The sequence below is a fragment of the Gadus chalcogrammus genome, chromosome 5 (genome assembly GCF_026213295.1).
Source record: "Gadus chalcogrammus isolate NIFS_2021 chromosome 5, NIFS_Gcha_1.0, whole genome shotgun sequence".
Taxonomy (NCBI): domain Eukaryota; kingdom Metazoa; phylum Chordata; class Actinopteri; order Gadiformes; family Gadidae; genus Gadus; species Gadus chalcogrammus.
Window position 1 is genome coordinate 19748183 of NC_079416.1, and position 19818 is coordinate 19768000.

At 46.3% G+C, this 19818-nt stretch overlaps 2 protein-coding genes and 2 long non-coding RNA genes across 9 annotated transcripts; 2 read left to right on the forward strand and 2 right to left on the reverse strand.

Moving 5' to 3' along the window:
• LOC130382964 (uncharacterized) lies at nt 1-2721 on the reverse strand. Its single transcript, XR_008895661.1, has 3 exons — nt 2582-2721; nt 2000-2088; nt 1-1644 (listed from the first exon to the last, which is right to left on the reverse strand). It is a non-coding gene; the product is annotated as an uncharacterized LOC130382964 (long non-coding RNA).
• A 3292-nt stretch (nt 2722-6013) lies between these two features.
• Nucleotides 6014-6764, reverse strand: LOC130382965 (uncharacterized). Its single transcript, XR_008895662.1, has 2 exons — nt 6453-6764; nt 6014-6251 (listed from the first exon to the last, which is right to left on the reverse strand). It is a non-coding gene; the product is annotated as an uncharacterized LOC130382965 (long non-coding RNA).
• Nucleotides 6690-9971, forward strand: tspan37 (tetraspanin 37). 5 transcript variants are annotated; one of them, XM_056590890.1, is made up of 7 exons: nt 6690-6877; nt 7242-7320; nt 7554-7745; nt 7891-7965; nt 8063-8161; nt 8475-8627; nt 9125-9426. In XM_056590890.1, the coding sequence occupies exons 2-7, from the start codon at nt 7261-7263 to the stop codon at nt 9419-9421; spliced, it is 876 nt and encodes a 291-aa protein (XP_056446865.1). In that variant the 5' UTR covers nt 6690-6877; nt 7242-7260; the 3' UTR covers nt 9422-9426. The 5 variants fall into 5 exon arrangements, with proteins under 5 accessions (XP_056446865.1, XP_056446864.1, XP_056446866.1 ...); XM_056590889.1 differs by lacking the exon at nt 6690-6877 and adding an exon at nt 9590-9971 and having other exon boundaries at nt 6885-7320; nt 9125-9313; XM_056590891.1 differs by lacking the exon at nt 6690-6877 and adding an exon at nt 9590-9971 and having other exon boundaries at nt 6885-7320; nt 9125-9244.
• A 257-nt stretch (nt 9972-10228) lies between these two features.
• elavl1a (ELAV like RNA binding protein 1a) lies at nt 10229-19027 on the forward strand. 2 transcript variants are annotated; one of them, XM_056590876.1, is made up of 7 exons: nt 10229-10385; nt 10952-11011; nt 11756-11936; nt 12577-12680; nt 13342-13495; nt 14081-14309; nt 15768-19025. In XM_056590876.1, exons 2-7 carry the CDS (start codon nt 10976-10978, stop codon nt 16090-16092), a joined length of 1029 nt encoding a protein of 342 aa, XP_056446851.1. In that variant the 5' UTR covers nt 10229-10385; nt 10952-10975; the 3' UTR covers nt 16093-19025. The 2 variants fall into 2 exon arrangements, with proteins under 2 accessions (XP_056446851.1, XP_056446852.1); XM_056590877.1 differs by lacking the exons at nt 10229-10385; nt 10952-11011; nt 12577-12680 and having other exon boundaries at nt 11849-11936; nt 15768-19027.
• The last annotated feature ends 791 nt before the right edge of the window (nt 19028-19818 follow it).

The following is a 19818-nucleotide window of genomic DNA, read 5'->3' on the forward strand; positions in this document are numbered from 1 at the left end:
TATAATATTTGGATGTTTTATTTTCTTTAAATCAAGCAGGTTACATTTCATTCGTTTTTACACAATCCGATATTTGGAGCCATTTGCAAATATGCTCATAAATTACATGATTTGTAATCCTTATCGAAAAAAATCATAAAAGAATGAGGTGGTTAATGATCAATATTGGGATCAACAGTGATCACCCTACTAATGTAGGCATTACATATGCAGGCAGAAGAAGAAAAGTTCCCATTAAGGTCTCATGTGAAACACCACAGGTCTGAACTACTCAGGAACACATGAAAATGGCACAAAAATGAATTCACTCTCCAACCTTTTGCTCAAGAGACGTTGACAGGCCCACAGAGAGCCTGGAGCTCACGGGACAACATTCACACACATTCTGCTTCATGAAGAGGTCAGATTATCGTCAGACCATAGACATTACATGCAAGGACACTGAACATTTGGCCGGATTACACATAGAAATGCAATCCAGAACAAAATGGGTGAAGATAAAGCATGTTTATTGATGCGGCAAACAAAGGTTCAAATATCCTCCAAAGCACTTCAAGCCCTCAAAGAATGAAACTCAAAACGCAGATGAGGTGAAAGAAGAAACTTCTAAATTAAAGTGGAGCGACCCAGGGACAAGTCTGGTTTGGGTTAAAGATTATGGATGGTTAACTTTGTGTAACGTGTTTGGACAAGCAAGTTTAGGTTTTAGGCAAGCGAGTTTAGGTAAGCGACTTCAGGTATTAGGCAAGCGAGTTCAGGCAAGCGAGTCAAGCTAAGGTTTTATGCAAGCGAGTTTAGGTTTTATGCAAGCGAGTTTAGCCAAGCGAGTACAGGCAAGCGAGTCAAGCTAAGCGAGTTTAGGTTTTATGCAAGTGAGTTTAGGCAAGCGAGTTCAGGCAAGCGAGTCAAGCTAAGCGAGTTTAGGTTTTATGCCAGCGAGTTTAGGTTTTATGCAAGCGAGTTTAGCCACGCGAGAACAGGCAAGCGAGTCAAGCTAAGCGAGTTTAGGCTTTATGCAAGTGAGTTTAGGCAAGCGAGTTCAGGTATTAGGCAAGCGAGTTCAGGTATTAGGCAAGCGAGTATAGGCAAGCAAGTTCAGGTATTAGGCAAGCGACGCGAGTTTAGCCAAGCAAGTTCAGGTTTTATGCAAGCGAGTTTAGGTTTTATGCAAGCGAGTTTAGGCAAGCGAGTTTATGCAAGCAAGTTTAGGTAAGAGAGTCAAGTTACTTTAGGCCTCACTTTATTTGCGGTTAAATTGCGGCATTAGGTTTAGAAAGAAGGTTAAGATCCAGGCTCAGGTTTGCTTCCAGCCTCGTCCCTCTAGCCGCTCCCTATAAAGAGGGTTCCCAGCTACTGTGTTAAACAGCTGGGATTACAGATATGGAGTACAGAAATAAATGACAAAGATTGATTCAAACATTCTTCCCCCAAAATGTGGTGCAACATAATGGAGATAATAATTACTTCCTCTCCATTGAAACCCAGTCATATCTTACGATCTCACGAGGTCCCGCCGCAAGGGGCGGACTTACAAGCTCTATAGAGTGTGCACTGCGTGTTAATGTTGGGTGTGGATTAATGTGCTGGTGTAGCCAGGGATCCTCAGGGTTTATGGGGAGTAGGACACACTGGTGTAGTTCAGTGCTGTGAAGTAAATTGATGCAAAAAGTAGAATCAGTTTCAAGGGCAATCAAATGTCTATAAATGCAGGAACAGCCCCATCTGGTCTCAATCAGCATTGGATTTCATAGACTTAAATTAGCGAAAAAACAAGCATTTATTTACCGCAACTGTCCTAGTGCTGGAGAACCAGGTTTCAAAAATTGTCAACACGAGCCTCCAGGTGCATTGGAGTTACTGCATTTAATTAACTTTAATTTAATTCAGAGCACACTAGTCAGTGGAGATGTTCACAGAAAAGACTTTATAAAGATCAGGAGGGATTCTATAATTGCCGCTTGACGCGTTAGGTCTGTTCAAGGAGGAAGTAAATATTTACCAGCGTTGGGTCTCTGCACCATGACACCCAGCCGTCGCACATCTGGTCTCCCTTTAAGTCGCCTGAAGGAGAGGTCAACTTTATTGAACCTAAGGGGAATGGGTCACATGAAAAGGTAAGGATAAATCAAAGCTAAACATAGAAAGGATTGAAAAAAAAGCATTGTCCAACATGGGGTTCGGCGATATTTTGATGTAAAAACATTTAGGTGTACGATCCAACCATCAAAAACAGGCTCTTATCATGTTTCCAATGTACCCCGAGTTGCTACGCCCTCATTGTCCACCAGGTGGCAGACTTGATTTTGTCAGTAGAAGGAGCAAAATAGCCATCCAGCTTGATTACAGCAATAGTAGAGGAGCGAGTCAAAAGAATGCGTTTGAGCACCTTCAGCCATTGGCTCTTGTTCAAGGACATCCCGCTGATTGGCTGAAGTCTTATACTCTTTTAATATGAAGTCTTATTCTCTAGAAAGTTTGTTACAGAAGAAGCCCCTAGTATCAAAGCAACATACCCACTAAACAAAACTAACCTTGTTGAATAAATGAAAATGTCTTCAAGATGGTCAATCCAGTATCTTACCGGTTCCACATGGAGTCTCTAGTCGGCTGCACTGCGGGACGAGGTCCGTCCTCTGCTCCGGGACGAGGTCTTGAGTATAAAGAACCAGTCAGTCATCAAGCTGCTTGGTCTCTTCAAAGAGGTGGAGGTTTGACCATGAGGACGCTGTGGATACGGTATGGGACCATTTATCAGCGGATCTGAACTGCAGAACTTTGATCACATCAGCTGTAGATTTATATACCTTCTCCAGAAAGATGAGGGGGGAGGGGGGGGGGGTCGTCAGCCCCCGAGCAGTGATCTTCATCCCCAGTGACTCCTTCAATCCTGCTGGAGCAAACACTCAGTTACCATTTGGAGATGACCCAGCTACCCTAGTGTACTCACTACTAAGTGATACAACCCAGTTCAGTGTTTCCCCCAGACAATGTCTTAGTCAAGGTGGTGGGGGGGGTCTTCGGTGAGGGTTTCAGTTTGCAATAATACATCCAACCGCCATTTCAATTGCATTCAAAATGCTTTATGGCACGACTATTGTTTTGAACAGTATACAGTATTACCGACAAATTATTGATCTATATTTTTTGTACTTGAGGAAAGTATGTTTTCTTTCCCTACGAGTTTTAGGCCGCCGCCGCCGCCGGGCCCTCCAGGCCGCCGCCGCCGCCGCCGCCGGGCCGCCGCCGCCGCCGGGCCCTCAAGGCCGCCGCCGCCGCCGCCGCCGCCGGGCCCTCCAGGCCGCCGCCGCCGGGCCCTCCAGGACGCCGCCGCCGCCGCCGCCGCCGCCGCCGCCGCCGGGCCCTCCAGGACGCCTCCGCCGGGACCTCCAGGTTGGTCCCAACCACCGCCTCCAGGCCCTCCAGGTTGGACCCAACAGCCGCCTCCAGGCCCTCCAGGCCCACCGACTCCAGGACCTCCAGGTTGGCCTCCACCTCCAGGCCCGCCGTTGCCTCCAGGACCTCCGCCGTCTCAAGGTTTTCCAGGTTGGCCGCCTCCAGGCCCTTGTGAAATGTGAGACACAAGTTACAGTTGCACACTGGAACATTTCTCCCCTTTCATCACGGATGCACTGAAGATGAGTTTAACTTTACTGGATGAGGAGCCGCCACCTGGCCCTCCATGCCGCCCCTTCCAGGTTGGACGCCTCCAGGACCTCCAGGCCACCGCCGCCTCCAGGCTGGCCTCTGCCTCCAGGACCTCCAGGCCACCGCCGCCTCCAGGCTGGCCTCCGCCTCCAGGACCTCCAGGCCACCGCCGCCTCCAGGCTGGCCGCCGCCTCCAGGCTGGCCTCCGCCTCAGTCCTTCTGAAAGGCGAATGACACGTTCCATTTGCACACTGCACATTTCTCCCCGTACATGATGCAGATAATCAACTCCTCCTCTGCTTTAGCTCCCACAGATCTCCCTGATGCCATACTGTGCAGTCTTGAGTGAGTTATTATTTAACCCAACAGCCAGCCACACACGCCTAGCCTACATCCTGGAGCTGGTCCTAGTGGCTGAGAATGCATCTGACATTTTTCAGAACACCTCAGAGTTGCTGTATGTCAAAGGTTTCATTCTAAACAATTCACCAAGCCTAGGAAAAAATGTGCAGCTGTGCAGCTCCGCGTCTCACCGTTCTGCATCCGTTGGGCTGCACGGCTCCCGGCCTTCCCTCCACCTGCAGCGAGCGCCTCCAGACGACCGCCACGGACCTCCAGACGAGCACCTCCAGACGACCGCCACGGACCTCCAGACGAGCCCCTCCAGACGAGCCCCTCCAGACGACCGCCTCCATCACCTCTACTGAAACAAGACTAAATCTATTTAAACACTGGAGATATTTTCTCCTCGCTCACTCAGATGACAATAGCTTATCTTCTCCCATTCTGTGCATTCTTGAGAAGTATCATTTCCTATAAACTCCCAAACCCAGCCACACACACGCACATCTAATCTTCATAAGGACACTAGTCCTAGTGGCTGAGAACGCTTGGCTAACAAGCCAATCACAACCAATGACTGAATTCCAGTCTGAACCGTTTGACCACGCCAAGGAGGAGTTTATAGGATGTGCAGTTCCACAGCTCACCCGTCTGTTCCTGTAGGACTGAACGGCTCCTGGCCACCATCCACCTGCAGCTCCCAGCTCCAGACCCGCTCTGTTGAAGCCTCTGGGAGTACAATCCGCTCCTGAACAAACAAAAAAACACTGTTCCTAAATCATTTGGTACTCTGCAATCCTTGGAAATATTATGAAGCATGAGCTCAAATAGAAAATGTTCAAATCCTGTATAATGATTAATTGTTGTACAAATGTGTATAGTTCTATTGATTACTTTTTTACTTCTATAAAACATTTAATGAATAGTGGGAAACCACACAAGAAAAGTAAATGAATGCGGTTTTAAAGCGGAAGTCTTACCCAAAAAGTCAATAAATGGTGACCACATTTTATCATTATTATTATTATTATTATTAACTATTTAGTGCTTCACTAAATTCCTATAGCAAGTGGAAACGTTACTCTCCTTCATTGGTGATGTTCATGTTCCTCGATATCTTCCAATGGACTCGTGAAATCCTTCTGGATCCTCTTGCGTTGAAGTGCGTTGTTCAATTTCCAAGGGGCGTGTCTAAAGGGCGCGATCTAAAATGGGTCGATGCTATATTGGATAGGCCTCGACTAATCATAGCATTGGAACGGGTGATGCAGAAATACATATATTCCTCAAAATCTTTAAGAGTAGTAGTCGTTCGTTCTTTTAGTGAGCATATACAGTCTTTAGTTCACCAACTTCCATCTTTGTTGTTGAAACACCTCTACATGTTGCGTATATCCAACCTCACATTAGATAGCCTAAAGGGTTGCTATTGGTCGGTCTATTTCGTACCGGGCAGAAAACGTTATATAACGGAGGGGCGCCTGACCGCATCTTTGAAGAGCAAATTATATATGAGGTCCGTCTAGTTCCGAAGTTATTGGTGAAATACGCAAAACGAATATTGAAATGTTAATTTTGGCATTTAATTTGCATCTACATTTTGCCAGTGAAGGAGTTTAGGTTTGCCAATCCGAGGTCTAACAGGCAGTAAACATGTTCATTAAAATACAAATAGTCCACAGAACATACGCGAATAAAAACCACATTGCACCACCAGCGGTCAACAGCAGCAGCAACAAGTGTATTGAAAGTATAAAAGTAGTAAAGAGAAGAATAGAATTGGGAGAGTGGTGTGCAAGTCAGACACCGCATCTAACCCAGGACCACCTTGCAGATCACAAGCAGCAAACCTTCTACCAGACCAACCAAACACACATCAAAAGGCCCCCAGTCAGTAGGGTCAGTCAGACAGGTTTCCACAGAAGGGCTCAGTGGGGTTATGGGTTGAGCAAAAACGGAACCCTTTCTTCCTTCCACAAGTTTCCAGCCTGGATTTTTCGGACATGTGGAGTCGGACATGTTTCAAGTTATCCGTGGATTCCTGAGGGCAGTGAAGTATCTGCAGAAGGTGACGTCCAGGTCCAGCGGTCTGCCGCATTGACCACGAGATCTTTAACCGAGTGGGACCGCCTCTGTTTGTAGTAGGCCTACAACAGTTTGTGTTCAACAGCGTGGAGGTCCTGTAGTTTCCATCAGAGTTTCTGCAGTTCTTCCATGCTGCTTCCACAGTGAGCAGAGGACACTTCCCAGTGTGGTGGTCGGTGCTGTAGCGGTCCGCAGCGTTAGTTAGTCAGTCGATCCCATAGATAAACCACTCAACACAAACTACCACTTCCATCAGCAAATCCACATTAACCTCCAGCGGTAAAACATGTACAATAGAGGGGCGAGAACAGACGACAGGAGGAGATGGGGAGAGTGTAACATGTGCAGTGCTCATGAAGGAAGTACCCCGCGTTACTCACTGCGTGGGTCCCGGTGGCGGGGTCCCCGTCGGTGGCCACGATGTCCGGATTGTTCAGCCCACGCAATCCAACGCAAAATAAACGATTAACATCCGTCACGGTGGGGGCGCTTTATGAGGAGAGGCGGGGGAGACGCAGCTGAAATGAGTTGGCCTTAGTGCTGTGTGCCAGGCACCGACTGATATGACCATACTAACTGTTGTACTAACTACTTGTACACAAGGAACCATGTGATTTTACTGTATAGATTTAGAGAAAATGTCATTTTAAAAACGTACACATGCATATTCTCGGTTGCAGGGCTTGCATTATGACAGCAATTTGAAGTGAGCTATTGACCGAATTTCACATAAGTTCAGGCACTGACTGATATGACCGTATCAACCGGTGTGCTGAGGGGTTGTCAGTGTCAAGAGAGTTTGTGTGTGAGTGACTCAAAGGGGGCAGGCATAACCCATAAAAAGATATAGTCTCGTAAAATATTGAACCATAAGGCTTATGACTTATAGGCTACGTGATAGGTTGACCAGAGACGGCTAACAATAAATAAACAACAGTCAATGAAGACAAGTTGGGTTGTGCCGAGTTTAATTAGGCTATAGGAAGCTTCGAGTGTTTCCGTATTATCAGCGTTTTCAGGAAGTTTGAAGAGGTTTTGTTTTAACACATATAGGTCTACGTTTGACGATGATTGTTTGGCTCTTCTTTATTTACTGGCATTGTTCCTTTTGTTCCTCCTCTGTCCGATTGACATGATATCCTTTCAAAACGCATGATTAAACAAGACAGCAGCGTCCGCTTCCAAGAGATGCATTTCTCCAGAGATACTTTAACAACAAGTCTACGGATTACAAGTCAACTTCTGTGGGTAAGACGTTCAGTGACCTGCAGTTATATATGCGCTTTGAAAATGACAACCTGGAAAGTAAAAGTATGCTGATCTCTGTAAGAAAGTTGGGTGTAGGAGCAGAAAAAGCCAGGAAATAATAATAATAATGCTAACGAATTCAATAGGGTTCCTATGTTTTTCGAGGGACGCCTTATTATTATAATCATAATATAAGCATACTAATAACATTTCTCCAACTGTTTTCCCAAAAGGTGGTGGGGTTATTGTTGTCCCTCAGTGGACTCTATCTACTGTTCTACTTCAGCAAGAGCCACCCCTTCTTCTCGGGATACTCTATCCTCATGCCCGGAGTGCTCGCGCTCTCCACCGCCACGCTCCTATTGGTCGCCGGCGTGATTGGCTGCATGGCTGCTGCTCAAACCTCGGTCTTTTTGCAGGGCTTGGTAATAATCATAACAAGGAAAATAGTAAATGATAATAATAATATAATGTTATTAAGAATTACGTCTATGATGATGAGAATGATAATTATGATGTGTTAGTTACATCTGTGTAGTCGTTTTTATCTTTTTAACTGTTTCCCCCCAGTTCGTTTATCTGTTGGTGGTGGCGGTGTGTCTCCAGGGGACAGCTTCAGCACTAGCCTACTACTACTCTGACAAGGTGTGCAAAATCCGTTATCAAAGGTCTAGAATAACACTATTTACCCAGGCCTGCAGCGTCCAGTACATTTGATCCGTTATGCTTTTTTTTCCTACAGGTCGATTCAGAGTTGTCTGTTCTAAGTGAGGTTTTCTACAACTATTCAGGCAGTAGCCAAGACCCACTTGCAAGGGCTGTGGACAGTACACAAGAAGAGGTGTGTGTTTGTGTGTGTGTGTGTGTGTGTGTGTGTGTGTGTGTGTGTGTGTGTGTGTGTGTGTGTGTGTGTGTGTGTGTGTGTGTGTGTGTGTGTGTGTGTGTGTGTGTGTGTTTGTGTGTGTGTGTGTGTGTGTGTGTGTGTGTGTGTGTGTGTGTGTGTTTGCGTCCGTGTGTCCTCGTGTGTTTTTGTTCGTACTTACTTCCACCTATACAAAAGTCCCAACGCTAAACAGTGAATATCATCCATAATTGTAATAAATACCTAACATAATAAAACCCTGTTTTGTCCCTGGGCCCCATCCCCTGCACAGCTCCAGTGCTGTGGGGTCCAGGGCTACAGTGATTGGCTCAGCACCCCCTGGTTCAACCGGAGTCGGCGGGCCACGTTCCCTCAGAGCTGCTGTAACTCCTCCTGCTTCCACTGCACCAGCAGCTCAGAGGAACACTGGGAACCTTATGTACAGGTGACGTGGTCGTCAGGGCAACCCTTTACCATGAGGGTACCTTAATGAACCGTGCATGAACCATTCATTAACATTTGTGAACACAGTCGTAAGCGTTCACTAACGGTTAACTCACAGTGGACTTAGGGAATGATGTTCATGTTCACTACTGTAGTGATATGTACATTACAACGTTTGTTACAAATGTTCACTACAATCTACTAACTGACACACATTGTCCTTACATAACTGGACGGTTTGGACCAGAGTCCAACCCTTCCCTCCCTTCCCGTCACTTCTAAGATCTTAAATACATTGCACTTCTAACCATTGAACTCCTTCTACAATGCATTTTTTAACTTTGCCTTCATTTTATTTAGTTTCTCTAAATTATTTTTATTGTTTCATTTTATTGCAAGACAGTGTTTATATGTGAAGCACTTTGAGTCTGCCTCGTGTGTCAAAGGTGCTGTGTAAATAAAGTTGCCTGGCCTTCACCCCCATGGTTTCCTCCTCAGGGCTGTCAGGAGCGGCTGGAGGAGGCACTGGGGTTTGTGCTGAGTCTGATCACCTGGTCCCTGCTGCCCCTGCTCCCGGTAGAGGTCAGAGGCCATGCGCTCCAGGGGCTTGTTGTTCAGGTTCATCCATTTTGTTTAAAGGGGTCCCATGACCGTGTTCATCCTTGGGACCGAGGAGGAACACTTGCGGTGATTTGTGACATCTTTGTGATTTTATGTTATTTAAATAAAGATGTGCTGAATATAACGGGTGAAATACGTTTTCTTAATAGAAACACAATCATGTCAACAGATTAGGGACAGATAACTAGCTAACAAACTTTTGAATATTGCAGAGAAATGCAACATTGAAATGCAATCATCTGTTTAGATTTTTTTTTAAACCCTCTTTTATGAAGTCTCATATGTATATGACTGTCTATATTCCCATATTCATCCAAACCAAAGCCTCTCCTCTCGTTGCAGATTCTGGGCATCGCTATCATGGCCCACATGATGACGAACAACCAACTGTTGCTGGATTACACCGTTCTGGAGAAGCCGTCAAGTTGAATTACAACAGGCATGCACCCATGCCCCACACAACACACAAACACGTATACACACACACACACACACACACACACACACACACACACACACACACACACACACACACACACACACACACACACACACACACACACACACACACACACACACACACACACACACTAACATAAATTAAACTCTGATAACAAGGTATTAATATACACAATTTAGTGAATGTGAATGTCCATAAACACGCCAGAACATTTATTTTGCAATAATATATCATTGTGTGGGAAAATACTAATTGTTCAATGAAAATATGCAAATAAATTATTTTAAATTTTTCGGTGTTTACTTTTTGGGGTATATTTTAATTGGTTAATGCGCTTACTGTCAGCGCGTTGGACAAATGCGTGTGCTTAATACATGAAATGGGATGTTATTGTGCTTACAATAACAGCTACATTTGTTGTTTCAATATTTTAGATTTATGTATATATCTATATTTATTATATGTCACCTGGCTGTGAAGAACGACCTAGGGGGCGTGGTACGTATAAGGGGGCGCGGCACGCAGAAGTGGTCGCGGCAACACTGGTCACGCAGAGCTGTAGTGTTTATTCCCCACCAGGGTATTGTAGCACTGTGTAACGTTAGTGAACGTCGTTGCCGCGATAAACAGAACCATTGCCGTTCGACCAGTCCATAAAAAAAATACCCTCTACATCTGGTGAGTGCTTCCGACCACTGACGACAAATTAATCGCCTCTGAGTTCTGTTTGCGTTAGGATTTCGTCGAGTGCAGTACCAAATATCGGCCATGCTGCCTTCGGGGCCATCTAACCAGCGGGCTACCTTTTTAGTACGGCTCCGAGCATCGGGAGCATCGTTTTTTATCCCATATAAGTTGTTTCGAGCGTCTTTGTCGTCACCGTACATATAAAATATACACCGGTTGCATTCACTCGTGTATTGGGGTCTCTTTTTGTTATGTTGTAATGCGAGACTTAGCATTGGGCTAGCGGCGGTAGGCCCGACATGTACTAGTAGCCTAGCATGGCGGCTAACAAGGCCACGCCCATCATAACATGGGACGCGCGCCTCGTTTTTGATGTATGAATGAACCCTGAATTCCATGTGGTCCGGGTTTGTATTGATTGACGGCGTCTTTGGGTTCACATCTGTACATTACCTTGCCCATGTGAACGTGGTGTCAGACCGTGGTCGATACGGCGCTACCCGTGGTGCATGTTTTCTGTGATTTTCTGTGCACTAACTGGTTCAATGTATCCTTAGCCCCAGGAGCAGTGCGGTGTCTTAATGGCAGTTCGCAGAGGAAATATTAGGTACTTGAAAGTAAGTATGACGACACGCTCCCTCCCGTTCATTCTAATGTTATTTCGGGTCAGTGCTTTTATCCCGTTACATGTCGGCTAAGCAATTGCCACCCCCTTGAATCTCAAAAACAAAAAAAAACGACGCCTCCTTTTCTGATACCAAAAAAAAACAAAGGCTGGATTAGAAAATAGGCAGACACCCCCATGTTGGTTGTCCATGGCCCGCTTGTTGTCGGTACACAGGACTCTCATTCATGATGTCAGACGTTCTCGGCTACCCCGCCAGAATACCCAATGGGAGTCCTAACGGGGCATGAATGGGCCCACTGTGAGGAGGCCGGCGGCGCCGGTGCCGCAGCAGACTGGGTCACGTTCCAGCCAGTGGCGACCGTCGGCCCCCGCTGGGCACAAGACGTTGAAATGTGGCCTGTTGTTGTAGTGTCGATATTCGCACTGATTTCAGCACCGACAACAAAAAAATAAATCCTTCTGCTACTACAACCGTGAGGGTTGACGCTGTAGAAGAGCGGAGAAGTGGATTTTGTTGGTGCCTGACCGTCCCCCACACACTGCAGTGCAGACATCAGGGTTTTCCCACACCTGTTATAATGTCCTAGCAGAGATGAAGACTGAATTAATATGAGCGTGGTGGCTATAACTTCTCTTTATATCGGACTGTTGGTGGACTATTAACTCTACACATCTGAAAAGTGAAACGTTTTCTAAGGTGTGTGTGTGTGTGTGTCCGTGTCCGTCCCCTCAGGAGGTGTATGACATGTCCAACGGCTACGAGGACCACATGGTGGGCGACGAGGGCAAGGACGGCAAGACCAACCTGATCGTCAACTACCTTCCCCAGAGCATGAGTCAGGACGAGCTGCGCAGCCTCTTCAGCAGCATCGGAGAGGTGGAGTCCGCCAAGCTGGTCCGGGACAAGGTCGCAGGTGCGCCCCCCCCACACCGACCCCCACCCTCACCCCCACTCACTTACCCCGTTGTTGATGTTGAAGGCCTTCCTGGCCCACCAGGTGTGTTGTGTAGATCAGCCAAGTCATTTATTATTATTATTATTTAAAATATATCCACACAGATGTGAGTGATGGATGGAGCAGCCAATAGGTTGGCAGTGTTGGGATTGGCCCTCCCCTTTTTACTTACAGGCACATTTGATTTAGTGTTGGCCAACCTCGCCTAGAAGCGGTGGTGCTGGCCGGCCCATCTCTGGGCCCTGACGGTACATGTGACCACCCCAGTGTGGCTAGCAGAGGCCCCAGATACCAAAGTAGCCCCTCCCTGAATGAGGGCTGCTGGTTTGGTCCCACTCCCATGACCTCCTCCTCCTCCTCCTCCACCTCCACCATCAGGACCATACTGCTTTGATTGATTCATTTACGCCAGGAACAATTCCAACTGTCTTCTTTTTTGTTTGGAAACTTTATGCAATGTTTGTTTGTTTGGGGGGTTTTGATATTTCTTTGTCCAATATTTTATATATATATATAAATGCCGATTTTATTTATTTTTTTTGAACTATATAAAACGTTTTTTTTGTTTTTGTTTTATTGTTTTCTTTTTTTTCTCTAGGCCACAGTTTAGGGTACGGATTTGTTAACTATCTTAACCCTAGTGATGCAGACAGAGCTATCAGTACACTGAATGGACTAAGGCTACAGTCTAAAACTATCAAGGTAAAGTGCCATCAGGTGTTCTCCAACTGTCACCCAAAAGATCTCATGTCATTTAATTTCTTTCCTGGCTCCTGTGCTTCCTAGGCCTTAGGTCGTAACCGTTCTCACCCCAGGGGGTAACACCCTACAGGACAGTGTTTACATGTACGTCCAGCTAGTTGCCCCTGCTAGATTTGCCCATTCTCATCCCTCTTTTGATTTGATTCATACGTAAGCGTTTTAATTTCTAGTCATTTTTACTCTTCAATTAGATTTCTGATTGGCCGCTATTCTCTTGTGCCCTTTAATGAGGTCACCTGTTACCGGGCAGTCCCACATTCTGGACAGCTGTGCCAGGTTAATTGGCTGCTAGTTAGCTACCAGGAACTGTCCTTTTTATTTGCCTTTTCTTTGTTGCTTAATTGGTTTATTTAGTTGCTTTTTGCCAAGTTCATCCTGTAACTAAAATATTAGGCTTACTTTAATGGGACTGGCTTACCGTTCTAAATAAATGAGTTCATTTATATATATATATATAGATAGCATTCTTGTGTTTTACTTAGACATAGACATACTTAAATTAAAAAGGATTCCATTTTGTCAGTGACTTTCATGATACATTCTAGCTCGGCAATTGGTCCCCTTTGACCTAACGAGGCCTCCGTTGCTTCCTGCTGCTCAGGTTTCGTTCGCCCGGCCCAGCTCGGAGACCATTAAGGATGCCAACCTGTACATCAGCGGCCTGCCCCGGAACATGGCCCAGAAGGACGTGGAGGACATGTTCACGGGCTACGGCCACATCATCAACTCCAGAGTGCTGGTCGACCAGGCCACCGGTAGGATGCTGCTGTCAGAGGAGCCCCTTCTACGGGGCGTCTTAAAATGACTTCATACCACAGACACGCAAACGCATTCACACGTGCACTCTTACACACTTTCAACGTCTTGTGCTGAGGTCTAACCCCGGCCGTTGTTAGGGTGCTGAGGTCTAACCCCGGCCGTTGTTAGGGTGCTGAGGTCTAACCCCGGCCGTTGTTAGGGTGCTGAGGTCTAACCCCGGCCGTTGTTAGGGTGCTGAGGTCTAACCCCTGCTGTTGTTAGGGTGCTGAGGTCTAACCCCTGCTGTTGTTAGGGTGCTGAGGTCTAACCCCTGCTGTTGTTAGGGTGCTGAGGTCTAACCCCTGCTGTTGTTAGGGTGCTGAGGTCTAACCCCTGCTGTTGTTAGGGTGCTGAGGTCTAACCCCTGCTGTTGTTAGGGTGCTGAGGTCTAACCCCTGCTGTTGTTAGGGTGCTGAGGTCGTACCCCTGCTGTTGTTAGGGTGCTGAGGTCTAACCCCGGCCGTTGTCAGGGTGCTGAGGTCTTACCCCGGCCGTTGTCAGGGTGCTGAGCTCTAACCCCTGGGCCTGCTGTCCGCCCACAGGCCTGTCCCGCGGCGTGGCCTTCATCCGCTTCGACAAGCGGGCGGAGGCGGAGAACGCCATCAAGGACCTGAACGGCCAGAAGCCGCCCGGCGCCGCCGAGCCCATCACGGTCAAGTTTGCGGCGAACCCCAACCAGGTGAAGAGCGCGCCGTTCGTCTCCCAGATGTACCACGGCCAGTCGCGGCGCGGCTTCGGCGGCCCCGTCCACCACCAGGCGCAGAGGTTCAGGTGGGAGCGAGGTTTCTAACCGACACGCCGTCCCTCTCTGTTAGATCTACCACGCAGTATAGTGCGTCTTGATGTGTTGTTTCACTTACTTATGACGAATGTACTTATTGTCTGTCGATTTGGATAAAAGCGTCTTGCTAAACGACCCCTAAATGTGAATGTATCGGCCGATACTGAGTGTATACCGATACAGCATCTAGCATTGTGACTGCTAATATCTCTTGTTCTTAGTGAAGGGTTCTCTAACCATGAAAGCAATGTAAAGTCTTTTCACTTACCGTCGTTTTTTTCATGGATTGCCGGTTGCGTTGTAGCTGCTTGAGCTGCGGCCACACAACACAATTTTCCACTTTGAAATACGGCTGCTCGATTATGGGGAAAATCATAATCAAGATTATTTTGGTCAATATTGAAATCATGATTATTCAAACGATTTAATTTTGAGTTTGAAAACATGTATTTCTTCAGCATGTCTCACCCAAAAAGTACCTTGTAACTAAAAAAAAATACACAAAAGGGTCAAAAAGAAATCTGTTCCAATCTAAAATAATATATAGATATTTAACCAGCTGTTCTTCCCCTTCTATAAATCTACTCTTGATTAAAATTCGATTAATCTCCCAGCCCTACTTTGAAACCATCACACATCCCTGAGTAGCGCACCAAGAGTACCGTGTCTTTTGACTTTGCTATTCTCAAAGCACCTACCTTTCTGTGAAAAGTTACAGGTAACGGCTCTGTCATGTTAAAATTGTACCGGGGGCGAAAATTGTACCGGCCTACGTCATCAGTTGTTTACATCTTGCGTCAAATGACGCGTTCAAGAACCTTCCTACGTCATTTGACGCGATCGCCCGTTTCCCGGCAACAGACGATCGCGTCGTCTGTTGCTATTCGATTAAACAATTAAATACAATACAAATATAAAGTAAAAACAAGTGTTATCTAGCGATCCGTTATCTGTATTATGTTATTTCGTCTTTTGGAAACATGAGCCGAATGTTTTTTGCAACCTGCCCGGCAACAGACGATCGCGTCGTCTGTTGCCAGACAGGTTGTCAAGATGTAAACAGCTGATGACGTAGGCCGGTACAATTTTCGCCCCTGGTACAATTTTAACGTGACAGCTCCTCTGTTGTCGGGGAACAAGCACACTTTTAATCGGCAGTTAAACCGCACACAGAACAGTGAAAGACTTCCCCCGATATTTCATTGAATCTTGAACATGAAAGCCGGGATTGCAGAGAGAAAGCGTTTCATCTCCACCTCACATGCACACAGTTATGGCGTCTGTCTGACTCACACGTCTGCGTCTGCCCAATTACCAAAGTGTACCCCGACATGCCTGGTCAGAGCGCTGGGCAGGGGCGCCCCCCCCCACTGCCCCTGCCCAGCGCTCCGTCCTGAGTGGCTCGGTGTGTAATGCTGCCTCCCTCCCTCCCTCCCTCCCTCCCCCAGGTTCTCCCCCATGAGCGTGGACCACATGGGCAGCATGAGCGGTGTGAGCGTCCAGGGCAGCAGCTCCTCGGGCTGGTGCATCTTCATCTACAACCTCGGCCAGGACGCCGACGAGGGCATCCTGTGGCAGATGTTCGGGCCCTTCGGCGCCGTCACCAACGTCAAGGTCATCCGCGACTTCAACACCAACAAGTGCAAGGGCTTCGGCTTTGTCACCATGACGAACTACGAGGAGGCGGCCGTGGCCATCTCCAGCCTGCACGGCTACCGACTGGGGGACAAGATCCTGCAGGTGTCCTTCAAGACCAGCAAGGGCCACAAATAGAGCCTTGGGTTTGGGGAGCTGAGGGGGGGGGGGGGGGAAGAGACTTGTGGAAAGACTGATCCGGGGTGGTGGGGCAAAGGAGATGCAATGGCAGAGTTTATGAAACGACGGTTTTTGTTTTGGTGTACTCTCACTCACCGTGTGCATGTTGGTCTACAGTATCGCCTGATCACACGTAGTTTGGTTTCTTTTTTTTGCTTTCCCCTCTTCGTTTCATGTTTAAGAATTTGAGGTAAGGCTGCCCTCTGATTTCAATTGGTCGGAGGACATGCATGGCGTGACTAGGATTAATGATGGGTTTACTATCGGTCTGGCTGCGAGGCGGATTTTGGGCCACCGTGTTGGGACTCGACATCACCAACGCAGCTCAAGAAACTAGGGAGTCTTTCAAGTTTTAAGCAGAGGAAAAACGCAGCCTGCTGCCGCCCTGTCGAGATAAGGGCTCGGAGATTAAGGGACTTTTGTTCGGTGAGAGGCAACTGTGGAGATTTTGTCCCCTTTTTATCTTTCGTTTAATTTCAATTAGTATTGTGGCCACGGTTTGTGGCACTCCTTAGTAGATGCCTTAATTTTAAATCGGTTAAGTCTGACTTACCCCCCCCCCCCCCACCCCCACCCCCTAGCAGAGCACTTACCTTCACACGTCCGCCCGTTAACCAGGACTGCTGAGGGGTCCGCACTCAGTACCCGACACAGGGTTTAGACTGCAGCGGTGGCTCAAGGCAGGACCGCGTTTTGTACTGTAATCCTACGACTGCGTCGGGTCTGTTCACGTACGTCTGGTCATGTTCTGTTGAGAGCGAGCAGAATTGTAGGGGGGGGGGGGGGGGACCTAATTGTCTTTCAGACCTGATTGTCTTTCAGACCTGATTGTCTTAAAATGGACCAAAGAAGGAAATCTACAGTTTCTGGCTCTGATGTTTTGGGTTAATTGAGATTGTGTGAGCTATTAATGAGGTTGTATCAGAAAACCAGGGAATAGCATCCGCCTTCTGCTTTTGTTTCCCCTCTTTCAAACCTTTTTGAATTTATTATTTTATTTGAACCTTTTTATTTCAGACGTAGTTTATTTTTGAAGCTGTTGATTTTGATGGTAGATATAATCGCCTCTCATGTCCAACCATTTAAATTTGATTTGTTTTTCTCATTTTCTTTTTGCTTTTGATTGTTTAAATATAAATCATTAAATTTTCTTTTGTTTGGCCAAACGTTTTTGGTTGCTTTTTGCTTTTCTTTAGTTTTCCTCACGATACTTTCCCCCCCAACGCAACGTTGACACTTATTCAGATCGGTCCGACATTGACCTTACCGGTTGAACAAGTCGCCATCTTGTTAGGGACTTATCAACGCGTTGGCATTGGCTTTATGTGAAGCACTTGATCCATTCAACGCAGCAGTCGGGATGCTCAGTTTACTGGAGACGGTCATGGCCCCAGGCCAGTAAGACACAAAGCACACGTCTTCTGACTTTAATGCGCCGTGGTCCGTCTCTGAGCACTCCGGGCATGGCCGACAGCCACCACACATAAATCAGTTTAGGTGTTCACGATGCATCTAACGAATATTTGGTTAATTTTTTATTTCCAAGTAGTTGTTCCTCTGAAGAGATCCTACTGCTATAGTGTCCCTCCCCTGTGTATATAGGTGAGACTCAAGTTCAGAGTAACTAACACATACTAGCTTAGCTTCCACAAGAAGGGCACGTCAGCACGGTTTGGGTCCTTGAGCCCAGCAAGAATACAGCATTCCCATATAGGCCATATATCAATTTGAGGTTTTTAATCAAGTTATCATGTCGACACTTTTACTCGCCCATTTATTACTATCAAGCATGCAGTCCACAACCTCGTTAGTATGATTTTTCTTAATATCGCCGTCGAGCTGCATTTCCTTGTTTGCATTTTCCTTGAGTCTTTTTAATTGTAGTTGTTAGTACGGTTCACTTTGACCCATGGGGCCTGATTGGCGTAATACTACCGATCAACATACCAATGGATGCCTTTTTTGTTTGAACACGCATTGACCGAAACAAAGTATTACCCAAGTCTGAAACTAATGTTTGTTATCCATTGTTATCAATTTCAACGACAACACTGGCTTTCTCCTGCCCTTGACACCAAGTTGAACATAAAACCCCTTTGTGGACCCATCACAAGCCTATATGTCTTTAACTTTGTGCAATATTCCGGGACATGACTTGGGGCAGGTAAGGTACGACGAGAAATGTCTTGGGTCCACTCTTGAATGTTGTCATTTTGTTGTCATTCGTTTTTCTATTCACTTGACATGTTACACTATTAAGAGTTTTAAGTTGCACACAATTCATGGATTGATGTTTCCTTTTGGGGAAGGCGTTGATTTTAACGTTCTGCCTTTATGTTGAAAGGTGTTTTGAGTATTCGACAACAGCAATGGAGGAGTCCATTTATCTGTCCCTGTGTTTGGGTATCAATGTCCGGATGACAGTTGTGTCTGTTTTTTGTTTGTGTTTTGTTTTGGATTTCATTAGATGTCTTCTAACATTGGCTCTTTTTAATAAAAACCGGGGAGGTTTTCCAGTGTGGAATCAAAAACGTCTGGTCTGATCGCTTTTCTGTTATTATGCAGATTTGAGAAGCTCCAGTTTTCCGATTTTGCTAACTTTGTTTGTATATTCGTAAGCCCAAAAGCATTTCCACTGCAGTTGTCAATTTAACCTTCTAAAGAATAACACACTCCCGCCTACCTCTTGATAAAAGGGATTTTCTGTTAATCAATTTGGTTTGTTGTGGCAATCGAGTTCAACGGTGATAGCAGCAATTAAGTTAAAGCTGCTTTGTTAATCGGAGTCATCCCTCGGATATAAAAATATTAATGAATAAAAGAAAGTGGTTGGCGGCGTTTCTTTCACATGAACGCCACCATTAACCAGCATGGACTAGGGTGCGGTGGTGAACTGGATCACTTGAAGGTAATATTTGTAATAATCCGATATTCCGTCTCATTACTGGCCCATTTGGTGGGTAAGTGAACTACAGCCAACTGGAAGTTTGTGCATTCAGAGTGGAGCGGGAGCTCGGTTTTAAGGCAATAACAATTATATACCATTGTTATGTGGCAACCCGGCACGGTGAGCGAACCACCTCCTCCCAAACAGGACACCATTTCACGGGGAAAAACCAAAAAGGCATGTTTTATTCCAAACTCAAACAAAGTCTCGCTGAAGAAACAAAAGAACGTAAAAACCTGGGAGGAATCAACAGTCCCATCCTTTGGGGGTGGAATCCCCGTCACCCACGAGGACCGGTCTCTCCGTACAGGAGCAACATGGCTGGGAGAGCCCCGAATGAGTGGAGAAGCAGGCTATTTAAGCCCTGCTTCTCCACCTGTTCCTCAGGTGCTCTGCATCTCCTTAATTGGCCCGGGCCGGGTTGCCACAGTCATCATAAATGAACAGTTATGACAAAAACGATTTATCCCTGCTTTGATTTCACTTCCCTTTTCTCTGGCCTGGTTCAAATACAATACTACTTGATGGAGAGAGTTGGGGAAGGACTTTACAAAACAACCCGTTTATGTATCAGCAATCTCAAACGATTCCTACAGGAATTCCTTTAGGAAATCTAAACCGGAAACCAGCTTCTGGGTGTTATTTGGATCAAGTTCTGGCTATTATTCTTACCAGCTTCTTGATATAATTATTAGGATATTTTCAAATTTTGGGCAATCCCCAGTGAGTGTCACAGT